The 12,011-nt window shown below is 37.6% G+C and overlaps 1 protein-coding gene across 7 annotated transcripts in view; it reads left to right on the top strand.

Moving 5' to 3' along the window:
• LOC107696210 (protein FAM65B) overlaps positions 1-12,011 on the top strand; it is a 73,243-nt gene that overhangs the window by 56,197 nt on the left and 5,035 nt on the right. For 6 of the 7 annotated variants that reach the window (XR_001635064.1, XM_016496449.1, XM_016496448.1 and 3 more), the window contains exons 7-19: positions 407-556; positions 1,353-1,416; positions 1,506-1,549; positions 1,905-2,030; positions 2,325-2,473; positions 2,745-2,874; positions 5,499-6,137; positions 8,044-8,216; positions 8,339-8,504; positions 8,677-8,809; positions 9,796-9,951; positions 10,038-10,211; positions 10,317-10,519. Coding sequence is in view for 6 of the 7 variants with exons in the window: in XM_016496449.1 (XP_016351935.1) it covers positions 407-556; positions 1,353-1,416; positions 1,506-1,549; positions 1,905-2,030; positions 2,325-2,473; positions 2,745-2,874; positions 5,499-6,137; positions 8,044-8,216; positions 8,339-8,504; positions 8,677-8,809; positions 9,796-9,951; positions 10,038-10,211; positions 10,317-10,519 (2,307 nt within the window). In the remaining variant the exon portion in view is untranslated. Of the gene's footprint in view, positions 1-406; positions 557-1,352; positions 1,417-1,505; positions 1,550-1,904; positions 2,031-2,324; positions 2,474-2,744; positions 2,875-3,915; positions 4,063-5,498; positions 6,138-8,043; positions 8,217-8,338; positions 8,505-8,676; positions 8,810-9,795; positions 9,952-10,037; positions 10,212-10,316; positions 10,520-12,011 lie in introns of all 7 variants that reach the window. The other variant, XM_016496453.1, reaches the window with a different exon arrangement.

The raw sequence follows: 12,011 nt of genomic DNA, 5'->3' as shown, positions 1-12,011 counted from the left end.
GTGAATGTGCTAAATGTGCATTTCCATGATAAAGGCCGTGGCTCCGACATGCTCGTCTGTCACAGAAGTATGGCATTACTATTGTCCCCAGGGCTGTTGAGCCGCATCATTTTGTGTTTGCTTTTGAAGTGTTCAAATTCATTTTTCAACACTCTGTACAGTACGCCGCTCTATTGTGCTGACAGAACGTTACAGTAGATTGTAAAAGCCACGTTTCTGTGCTGAATGGGGTCCCCCAGGGCTCTGTAATGATGTATGCTACCACTTTAGACATCAAAGCTAGCGTTTATGCAATCTTTAGTGAGCGTTAGCATGCGTGAGCGTGTTCAGTGCTGCTTTTGTGTAATATAAGCCTGTGTGCCAATGCGGTGTGTGTGTGTGTGTGTGTGTGTGTGTGTTTTTACAGGTCGACGAGCTGTACGAGGGCTTTTGTATTCAGAGTAGGTTGCGTGATGGCGCCAGTAAGATGAAACAGGCCTTCACTGCTTCACCCTCCACTAAAGGCACACGTGTGAGCCTGGCGGAGGTCAACCGCAGATACAAAGAGTATACAGAGGTACATTATTAATGTTTGTTTGTCTGACCAGTTTTCGGACTATGTTCACACATAGAGTGCATATTTTAAAATCAACTAGAGTGTGGATTGACCCGAATGACTAATCGACTAATTGGACTGTGTAATTAGGCTAGTTTCGGGTTCACCTGTTTCTGAGAGGGCATTTACATAAGACATATCCTGAAAAAAATGTAGCACTTTCCACAAAAACATAAAACAGCACACCTCTTTTCAAAATTAATAATAAGAATAAAATTAAATAGTGAATAAAATAAAATATGAATAAAATTAAATTGTAAATAATATTTCACAATTTTATTGTTTTTACTGTATTTTGATCAAATAAATGCAGCCTTGCTGAGCATTAAAGACTTCTTTCAAAAACAAATGGTAAAAACGGTAAACGTTAATGTATATTAAATATTTCTTGTTATAAACAACTAAAAACACGATTTGTTTCAAACTTTTGCTAGTTATATTTATTTACTATAATTAGAATTGCATATAACATATGCAAACAAACTGCCCACAATAATGACATTATATATAATAAATATATCCTTTATAATAATAATTATAAATATGTAATAATTATAAATATATATTTATTATGATTAAATATAATAATAAATATGCCCGTTTTTATTTATTAAATAACTATAATGCAGATTACTGTTTAGTAAAAAATAGTTCAGTAAGTTATATTATATATATATTATATAACATAAGTAATGTTTATGGCCAATTTAATATCTCATTTGATCTGTCATTCATATTCAATGTGTTCCCATCTCAGAACATGAGCACTTTTGAGGCTGAACTGGAGAACCTTTTGGGGGAGTTTCATATCAAAATGAAAGGTACAGGATTTTTGCACCAAAATGTTGAAAAAATCTATAAAATATTAGTTGTATTTCAAACTTTTCAACTCCTTTGCTTCTTGTCTCAGGATTGGCTGGTTTTGCCAGGCTTTGTCCCGGCGATCAGTATGAGGTGAGTTGTTTGAAAAACCAGAACATACTGATTTTCATGCATTTTTTCTGTAATAAAGCCAGATGCATCTGTCCTCAATCAAATTACTAAATGCTTATATTAATTGCTCGCTGTTCTGCCAAGTACATCCAGTTCATTCGCAATCACAGCTCTCCCAGCAGCGTTTTCTCTTCTGATCCACAAGTACATACACCCACCAAACCCAATTAGATTTTGTAAGGCTGTATAAAACTAAACACTGAAAACTCCCATTGCTTTACTGCTCTATTAACAATTATGTGAACTTGTGTTGGCAGCTTTTTCCTAATTCTGACATTTTTAGTTCTTTTTGCCTCTCTCTTTCTTTTTCTGGCAGATTTTCATGAGATACGGCCGACAGCGGTGGAAACTGAAGGGGAAGATCGAAACGAACTCCAAGCAGAGTTGGGATGGAGAGGAGATGATCTTCATGCCCCTCGTTACAGACCTCATCAACATCAAGGTGGGCTCCAGTCCACACACTCTTCCATGAAAGAGTCCCAGTGTAACAATGTGACTAATTCTGACAATGACAGACTGGGCTGTAACCACCAAAGACATTCGAAAAGACACGTCCCCTCAATATTGATCAACACTGATTCCTAAAATTTTACATTTCGTCCCCTCAATCTTGAATATTTGGTTACAACCTTGATGAATGCAAGAAAAACATATTCTTATGAAGAAAGCTATGCATTTATCTTGAATTAAACATTTCTCAATTGACATTTCTCAATTCTTACCTTTATTCTCCTAGGTGACAGAGTTAAAGGGGCTGGCCACTCACATCTTAGTGGGTAGTGTGATCTGTGAAACCAAGGACCTGTTCACCGCTATGCCTCAGGTGGTAGCTGTAGACGTCAACGATCTGGGAACCATTAAACTTAACCTGGAGGTCGCCTGGTTGTAAGTGACATTATCTAATAAAACAAGATAAGAAGTGTGGCGCTTCAGTGAATTTAGTCACAGCGATTGAAAGTGATGATATGATATACAATGCCCTCTTCAGGACAGTCAAGGAAGTCACACTGAATTACTTCTGCCTAACATTTAATGGGGCTTACACAGTTGTTTTAACAAGATTTAAATCATTTCTATCATTTTTGTGTTTTCTTTCATTAAAAATACTTTTGTATGATATTAGATTGCTGTACATGAATGTATGTCTGTTTTACAGTCCGTTTGACGTGGAGGATCTGACACTGTCCTCAGGAAACGTGAGTAAAGCCACCGCCCTTCAGAGACGAGTTTCAGTGTACAGCCAAGGCACACCCGAGACGCCCACTTTCCAGGACACGTCTTTCTTTGTGAGTCCACTTCTGAAAAATCCTCTCAGTTCTGTTTAAAGTCCTGCTTCCATCACCATGCTAAACCCATAAGCTTGATTTGCAGCTGCAACATTATGCACTTAAATCCTGGCCTTGTGAAAAAGAAGTGCACTTTAGCACACTTTTAAAATGAGTACATATTACAGAAATAAAAAATATACTTAAGTGTGAACTAAATGTTTTCAGACACTTAACTGCATATTGTTTAAAATGAAATTAAAACGTATTATAGTTTAAATGTATATTAAATGCAACTTTATATGAAATTTCATAATTACCTAGAACATGTCATCTTTAAAGTGTGCTGTTGATGTACTGATAAGCATTTATGGTAAACTATAATATACTTTGATGTCATTTTAATAGAAACCTGTATGTATTTAAGTATATTTGTAATTACACATTTGTAATGATAAATTTGCTATTTAAAACATTTAACATACTAAAATACTACTAACTTTAGATGTAATATCAAAACAACTTTTAAAGTAAAACTTTTTACTTAACATTATTACAGAGGGCACTTTTTAAAAGTATACTTACGCGTGTTAAGAAACGTAGTCATGAAAGTGTAAACTCTCCTTAAATAGACTTAAGTGGCCTTTTATTTAATTAATATTATATTATCTGCAATTACAGTTTTTTATAGTATAATTATCATATTTGAAGTGCACATTCAATACAGTAAAGCGCACGTGTTTTTCACTAGGGTGTACATACAGTATCGAACAGGATATTGAGGTTTCGAAATCAGGTGTTAGATCACACTGTCACATTTCAACAGCTGAATACTTAACTAAATATAACACTACTGATTCCGGCTAGCTGTTCTGGGTTCAGTGTTTATTATTTTGTGTTTATATGAATATATTGTATATATTTGTGTTTGAATATGAAAGCACTTGCATCTTGTGTGTGAATGTTCATGTTTAGTCTGTGCTGTTGTGTCTAATGAATTGTATTCACCCTGTGGCACCATGTGCATCGTGGTTGTTGTGTGTGCGTGTGTCGATGGCAAAGAAGTGGCATCCTCGGCGGTGGGAGGAGCAGCGTCTCTCGTTCTTGCACAGGCTCAGAGAGACGCTCCTAGAGAAACTCAGGCGCAGTCGCTCTTTTGGCGATCTGGCTGCACTGAGACCTCGTTCAAGGTCCAGTCTGGAAGTCTACGTGAGTCAGGTCACTGTGTGCCCTGCCCTTCTGAGTGAACATCTGTGTGGCTCTTTTCTTTGCTTGCGTTTTCTGCTTTAACTCTGATTTTTCACACAATAAACACACGTTTCTTCTCACTCAAATTCACACATACACGTTTTCAAACTATGATATTAGATATTTAAAGACCCCATGAAATAAAAATTGTGGCTTTTAGTTCATATTAGCTTTTGTGTGGATAATTCCACTGTGGGGGAGTCCTAACAAAGAAGAGAGAGTGAGTTCATGTTAGCTTTGACATTTTTTTTTCCCAGGAAGATGGACTTAAAATATCGACTAATTTTATCCACAGGAGCATATAGAAATTGTTGCTCAATTACAGTAAATGAAAATCTGACCAAAAACCCCCTACCTACTGTACAATGAAATAGACCATCTTACTGACATGTGAAGTTACATGTTTAAGGCACTCACATGTAAACTTGACAAATCGCATGTGCACAAAAATATCAACCCAGTTTATTTTAAACAAAGGTTGTTGTAGTTTTCACAATTGCTTTCCAGTTTTATGTGCAGTAGGTATCTGATGGTCAATGAATAGACTGTGGGATGTCCCACCACAGCTTCCTGGAAAGAACATTTGGATTTGTTAAACCAGGGTTTCCCAAATGAAGGAACTGCTGGGGGTTCCTGAGTTGATGAAAAGCTATTTTATTTCATTTAAAAATAAACATGATTAAATATTTTATTACAGAATATACACTAATGTTCAAAAGCTTTTGCAAGAAGTCTCTTATACTCATCAAGACTGCATTTGATCAAAAAAAAATTATATTTGAATATATTTTAAAATGTAATTTATTGCTGTGATCAAAGCTGAATTTTCAGCATCATTACTCCAGTCTTCAGTGTCACACGATCCTTCAGAAATCATTCTAATGTGCTGATTTACTGCTCAAGAAACATCAGTTGAGCTGGTTTTTTATCAGGGTTCTCTGATGAATAGAAAGTTTAAAAGAACAGCATTTGAAATCTTTTGTAACAATGTCTTTACTGTCATATTTGATCAATCGAATGCATCTTTTCTATCAATTTCATTTCAAGAAAAAAATTACTCAAGCTTTTGGACAGTAGTGCATTTAATGGAGAAATGTAAACATGCATATGTGTTGTTAAAATATAGAAATATGAACTTAAAATCTTAGGGGTTACTTCAGGTCGGTGTTTTAGGTCAAATAGATTTGGCTGACAAAACATTTGGGAATCCCTGTGTTAAACCATTTAGTGGAAGTCTTTAATTGTTCTGCTGCTCTTTATTGTTCTGGACATGTGGACAGAAAATATTGTTTGTATCTTTAGATAACTAAAATTATATATAGATAGTAGTGCTGATAAGAATAAATGGCATCAGGGAGCCGTATTTACCATACTTTCTTTCTCTTTCCATCACACAGTCCACTTTACCAGATGATGTCTTTGAGAACGGAGGCTGCGGTGTGGCCGAATGCAAGCGTCTGTCCTTCACCTTCTCTGACACGCCCACCTCAAGCCCCGCCCCCATCCAGTCAAACCCTGAGATCACCGTCACGCCCCCTGAGATGGACCTTACCTCTGAACCAGCTCCAGCCTCTGAGGAGCAGCCGGTTGAGGAGGAGTGTGTGGAGGAAGACTGCGGAAGTGTCAGTGCCAGCGATCCAGACCTGGAATGGGACCAGGCTGAGGTCCAGGGGCACGGCACAGGCTCGGCGGCCCCCTCGCTGTGCTCCGAGAGTCAGCTGTCTGTGGTGGGACTTGAGGATGTGGTGTTCTTGGAGCCCAATGTGTCTGACGAAGCCCTGGAGCTGAAGCCAGTGGAGCTAGACGGGGAGGAAGGCAGTCTGACCAGGCAACTGGTGAGGAGGCTCACCTCCTCTGACATGCTGCCCGAGGCCGGCGCTGTGAGCTGGTCTGGAGAGAGCAGCAGGACCTTCCAGGAGAGCAGCCTGGAGGAAGCCATTCAGTCCCTGCTCCTGCGGCTGGAGAGCTTGGGCCAGTGCTGCGGGGAGCTGCAGGACTTGGAGCAGGAGGTCATGAGACTCGAAGACCTGCTTAAGGTGAATGAGTTCTCTGTGGTCTTCAATTAGAAGAGTTACTGTTGACATTTTGATGCAGACCTGAGTTTGTTTGATCATGAAGCTTGGTTCATTTGATTAGCATGAACTTAGGTACCAAAGAATGACAGTTAGTTGGAAAAAGGCGGTCTAGGGTTCAGATAATCTACTGAGTCCACCTTGAATCCAAATCCAAGACCATATTTTCGTGGTATTAGTCTTGTCATGCATTCAGGAGCATTTGTGTTGAGACCAAGGATGCATCCGAAATCGAATACTTCCCTACTATATTGTAGGCAAAAAACAGTATGTGAACATAGTATGTCCAAATTCACAGTATTCATAAAACAGTATGCCAAAAGTCTCTGGATGACCTACTATTTCTGGTTCTGAAGTGTGCATCTGATTGACACTTTGCTATCCAAGTTGTGAATGGCAGTGAAGCAACGCAACTGACGCTGGTAGGTCGCATGACAATGACGACATGACGAATGTAGTATGTTTGGATTAAATTCATTCTACACACATTCATACTATATAGAACATACTTTTTAAACGGTTGTTAAAAGGATAGTTCACCGGTGAGATTTTGAAGCCTAAAAAAGTGCATCCATCCATCATAAAAAGTGTCCCACACAGCTCAGGAGGGTTAATAAAGGCCTCCTGAAGCGAAGCAATGCTTTTGTGTAAGAAAAATATCCATATTTAAAACTTTATAAGCCGTGATCTCTAGCTTCTGCTAACAGTCGTACGTGTGTTCATGAGAGAGTGGCGTTCCAGCGGATGATGTAGGTGTAGCGTAAGCTCTGGTGAAAATATGCTAGTCTCGTGACTAGCTAATCTAATTGACTACTATCTAATTTGCATATTAAAGTGCTGTTGGGACAGCATGTTGAAAAAAGAAGTGTAATAATGGGAGTAGTAATTGGCCAGATTTTCATAATAATATCTAATATTTCATAAGAATATTGATATATAATTTGTTTTCCTATTCAATTCTTTTGTCTCCCAAAATGTATAATAAACATGCTTTTAGTCCTGGTGTCCTCTACAGTGGACATGTATGAAATTATGTCCTGTTTCATAACAGGCAGTCATATTTTAGTCAACCCCATAACATTTTCCTGAGATGTTGATTTATGACAAACAATTTTAAAATTAATCAGATTTAAATTATAATTACAAAATATTATCATATTTCCACAAGGATGTACAATTGTATCACTAAATTAATGTCAGCCATTTTTAAAAACCAAGGAGAGGGAGTGGTCATGGTGAAACATCCAATCATTTGGTATCTCTGAAAAGCCCTGAATGTGCTCTGTACAGGACATCCAGACTTACAACTGTGACATGTGAGGTCTCAGAGAAATTCACTAAAATATAATGTCCACTACAGAGGCAAAAACTCCATAGCTGGGTCTCAGGAGGATATAGAAATGATCCTCATTTTGTACTTCTAATTCGTGACCGGTGTTTTGTTTTGCTCTCTCCTCTGCGCTTCCACGTTCGTCACTTCTCACCGGAGCTTATGTTTTTGCATTGGCGGAGATTTGCATGATACAAACCAGGCTTCTTTCACCACAAAAGAAGGCATGTTTAGGGGCCTTTCACATAAAACATGTTTTTGTGTTTAAAAAGAAGAGACGTGGGGCAGTGTAATAAAAAAAAAAAGAGAAGTGTTTTTTTTTTTTTTAACTTTGAGCATTACGTTTTTAGAACGTCCTGTCATGTGCAAGACTCTGCAGAAGACTTAGAAAAACAATTGAAAAACAGCGAAGTGGAATGCAAAAACTTACAAAAAACCTTACACTGTCTGAATCGTTCAGACCCTCTTCAGGTCTCTGTCTTATCTTCGACTTGACTCTTCTGATCTCAGTCTTAAATGAAGGTTGTTGTCTCTCCTCAGTGTCGGGTACCTGCCCATAGGAGCCGTTCATCAAGCCTCAGTTTGACAGTGGAGAGCGCTCTGGAAAGTTTCGACTTCCTCAACACCTCTGACTTCGATGACGATGACACAGGAGATGATGCTGCCACCCTCTCACGCGCTGTCTTCTTTGACATGGAGTCAGAGAGAATCGGGTGAGTTGGACATTACACCCTTCGGTGATCAGGTTTCTCTGAGGAACTTGACTACATGGCCTCAGTAGTTGTATTTATGTAGCGCCCTCTGGTGGTGACAGTGTATCTTGCACGTTCAACAGGTCAGGCCAACATCCAGAAGCAAGAGGCCACCTGAGTGAAGCCCTCACAGAGGACACTGGTGTGGGGAACAGTGTGGCCGGCAGCCCGTTGCCTCTCACCACAGGAAACGAGAACCTAGACGTGGCCATCGTTGTTCATCTACAATACTGCAATCATCTCATTCAGGTGATTCTGTTTTTCCACCTTTACAACATTACAACAGATTCCACAATAGTGTGATTTTTATTTGTTTGTTACACCGAACATGGTCAGTCGACAGCACATTTACGGCATAAACAGATTGTGTGTGTGTTTATTTAATATAAAATGCTGAAGTTTCTCTATGTATGGGATGCAGTTGTTGACCACAGGAGGAAGCCAGTCGCAGCACATGACATACCTGTACAAACTAACAATTCAAACACTTCTGTTGGAGGAGCTCAGTGAGAAAAACTTTGACAGACCGGGCAGCTGCATTTTAGTGTCTGATGGTGAGTATATCTCAAGTGTTAATATTTACTAGTCCTTGTGGAAAAATTATGATGTTACGGTGACTTCTCACATGTACTTCAAAACTTTTTTAAAGATTTTTAGCTGTTTAAGCATAATATTTATTTTATTAAAGTGTATATTTTTGCTCTGACAGAATGGGTACACTAGTGCAAAAGACATTTCTGCTAGAACATTATTATAGCACTTAATTATTATAGCAGTAATCAGGGTCTAAAATTAACACTCGCCAAGTGCAAGTAATAATCAGTTTAGAAAGTTATTGAAATCGTTTTTTCTTTTTTTAGCCTCAACAATATTACGAACTTGAAATGAAATAGCAAAAATTATAATCTGACACTCAATGACGTGAGTAACAATTTTTCAAAGCAAAAACAGACAAATGTTTACCTAACTATAGAAAATTTGCTATTGTACATTTATTTTCAGGATTGCAAACACTCCCAGGAAAAAAAATCAGCTTTAAAATATAGATTTACAGTCAATTTTAGCATGAGGATATAGGGAAAAGACCTTACAGTATATGGTGTTAAAAAAAACTATATAATAATAATAATATTAACTGTTATTATTTGCTAAACAATATTTTATTAAATTATAAAAATCTATATAGTTTACTATAGTAATAATACATACTTTTCATACATTTAATACATAATACATTTTAAAATATTTTTTTGAAGTAATTGTTTTTTTTCAAATATGTGATGACATGTATGTGTGGTATTGCATAAACTAAGCCACCAAATGAAAATATGAGGAACAAAATCAGAATCTGTCCTGAGTTTTTTGTTAAACCAAGGAATTATAATACAAGTGACAAACTGACCTGCAGTTATAAATAGTGAAATACAATTTCATACCATCCAATAAATATTTATGACCAATAAAATTTCTTAATTCATTAGTAAGGTGCTGTTAAAAGTTGTGTTTGAAGTGAAATAACCTCTCTTGGTTCCCTAAACAGTGCTGCCTGGGCTGGTGGAGCGTCAGGCGCTGATGTCTCTGTGGTCCGACTGCAGTGGTGGTCTGTTCCATACTACACTGGACCGAGTGCTGAAGCACATGCATCTCAGCTTTGCCTTACCACTGCAACAGATTCTGCCTCACTCTCCTGACTCAGGTAGTGACAATAACAACAATATTAATCTGCAGGGGGAAACATCAGCAGTGAATGTAACACCAGCGTTCATCTGCATGTGTGTCCAGTGATCAGGATGGTGGTGAACGAGATGATGGACAGGAGCGAGCTGGCCTCATCCTGGTGTCCTTCACCGTCATCTCTGGCACAGGATGTCATCACCGTGTTTCAGTTTTACCACTACACTGTTGAACACGATATCACGGACATGGAGCGACACCTGCTGGATTTAGCCAAAGAGGGTAAGACGCTTTTATTGAATAATAACGAATAATGAGTTTAAAGCTTTATAGATTATTAGCACAGTTTTTGCATAGTTTAATATTTATTTTTTGTGTCTAAACCAGTCATGCTTGAAGAAGCCCTGAGCTGTGTGGATACAGAACGCTGTGTGAAGGAGCTGCAGGAAGTGTCCGTCATGTGTCTCCAGCCCCGTCCTCAAACCCTCTGGGCCGTGGCAGCGCTGTTGACCTCTGATGATCCTGACGTGATGAAGGCCGCCACAGCCTTCCTCTCCTCTGCTGCCTCACACAAGCCCTTCAGGTCAAAGGTCAGTCTTTTACCTGGCTTGTACAGCCCATGGTTGGCTATGGTGGAGTTGATTAATGGATTGGTCTATAGCCGGGTTTAAATCGACATAAACTAACATTCAAAAGTTTGAGGTTGGTAAGATTTTTTTTAATGCTTTTGAAAAAGGTCTTTTATGTTCTCTGAGGCTGCATTTATTTGATCAATACAGTATAAACAATAATATTGTGAAATAGTTTTACAATTTAAAATAACAGTTTTCTATTTTAATATATTTTAAAATGTAATTTATTCCTGTGATGTCAAAGCTGAATTTATAGCAGCCATTACTCCAGTCTTCAGTGTCACATGATCCTTCAGAAATCATTCTAATATGCTGATTTAGTCAATGTTGAAAACAGCAGAGCTGCTTAATATTTTTGTGGAAACCATGAATTTAATTTTTATTTTAAATCAGGATTCAGGATCGATGAATAGAAAATTCAGAAAAACAGCATTTTATTTAAAATAGAAACCTTTGGTAGCATTATAAATGTCTGTACCGTCTTTTTATCAATTTAATGCATCCTTGCTAAATAAAACTGTAATGACCCCAGACTTGGTATACAGTGCCTTGCGAAAATATTCATACCCCTTCATTTTTTTGAATGAAGTTGCTGCCTTATGTTAAACTGCTTTAAATTACTTTTTTCCCACATCAATTTACACTCCATACACCATAATGGTAAAGCAAAAAACAGGTTTTTAACATCTTTGCAAATGTATTAAAAATAAAAAAAAATTAATTATTCCATTGCATCTGGGACAGCTGAAATTTAGCTCAGGAGCATTCAAGTCAAGTCAAGTCAAGTCTGCTTTATTGTCAATTCTTCCACATGTACAGCACATACACACAGAGAATTGAAATTGCGTTACTCTCAGACCCTTGGTGCATACAGATAACACTAACAGTAGAACATAAATACAGATATACAGATTAAATATAAAATACAACTATACAAATATACAAATAAGGTAAAATGTAAAAAAAATAAATAAATAAAAAAAATTTAAATAAAATATATATATATAAAGCAGCACACGGCAGATAGAGTGCAAACCAGTGAAGTAAACAACAGTGCAGATATAATGATTTGTAGTGCAAAAAGAGCTTATTTAGACTGATTAAAGTGACTGTGTGTGTGTATTTGGGAGGGGGGAGTGGGAGAAGAGAAAAAGAGCTTATTTAGACTGATTAAAGTGACTGTGTGTGTGTATTTGGGAGGGGGGAGTGGGAGAAGAGAAAAAGAGCTTATTTAGACTGATTAAAGTGACTGTGTGTGTGTATTTGGGAGGGGGGAGTGGGAGAAGAGAAAAAGAGCTTATTTAGACTGATTAAAGTGACTGTGTGTGTGTATTTGGGAGGGGGGAGTGGGAGAAGAGAAAAAGAGCTTATTTAGACATGGATGCATTTAACCTGCAGTTACAGATGCATAAATAATGTTTTGTTTTTAACATAAAACGTTGAATACTGA

This window comes from Sinocyclocheilus anshuiensis, unplaced genomic scaffold, assembly GCF_001515605.1.
Source record: "Sinocyclocheilus anshuiensis isolate Anshui unplaced genomic scaffold, SAMN03320099.WGS_v1.1 scaffold734, whole genome shotgun sequence".
Classification (NCBI taxonomy): Eukaryota; Metazoa; Chordata; class Actinopteri; order Cypriniformes; family Cyprinidae; genus Sinocyclocheilus; species Sinocyclocheilus anshuiensis.
This window is presented reverse-complemented; position numbering and strand designations above follow the sequence as displayed.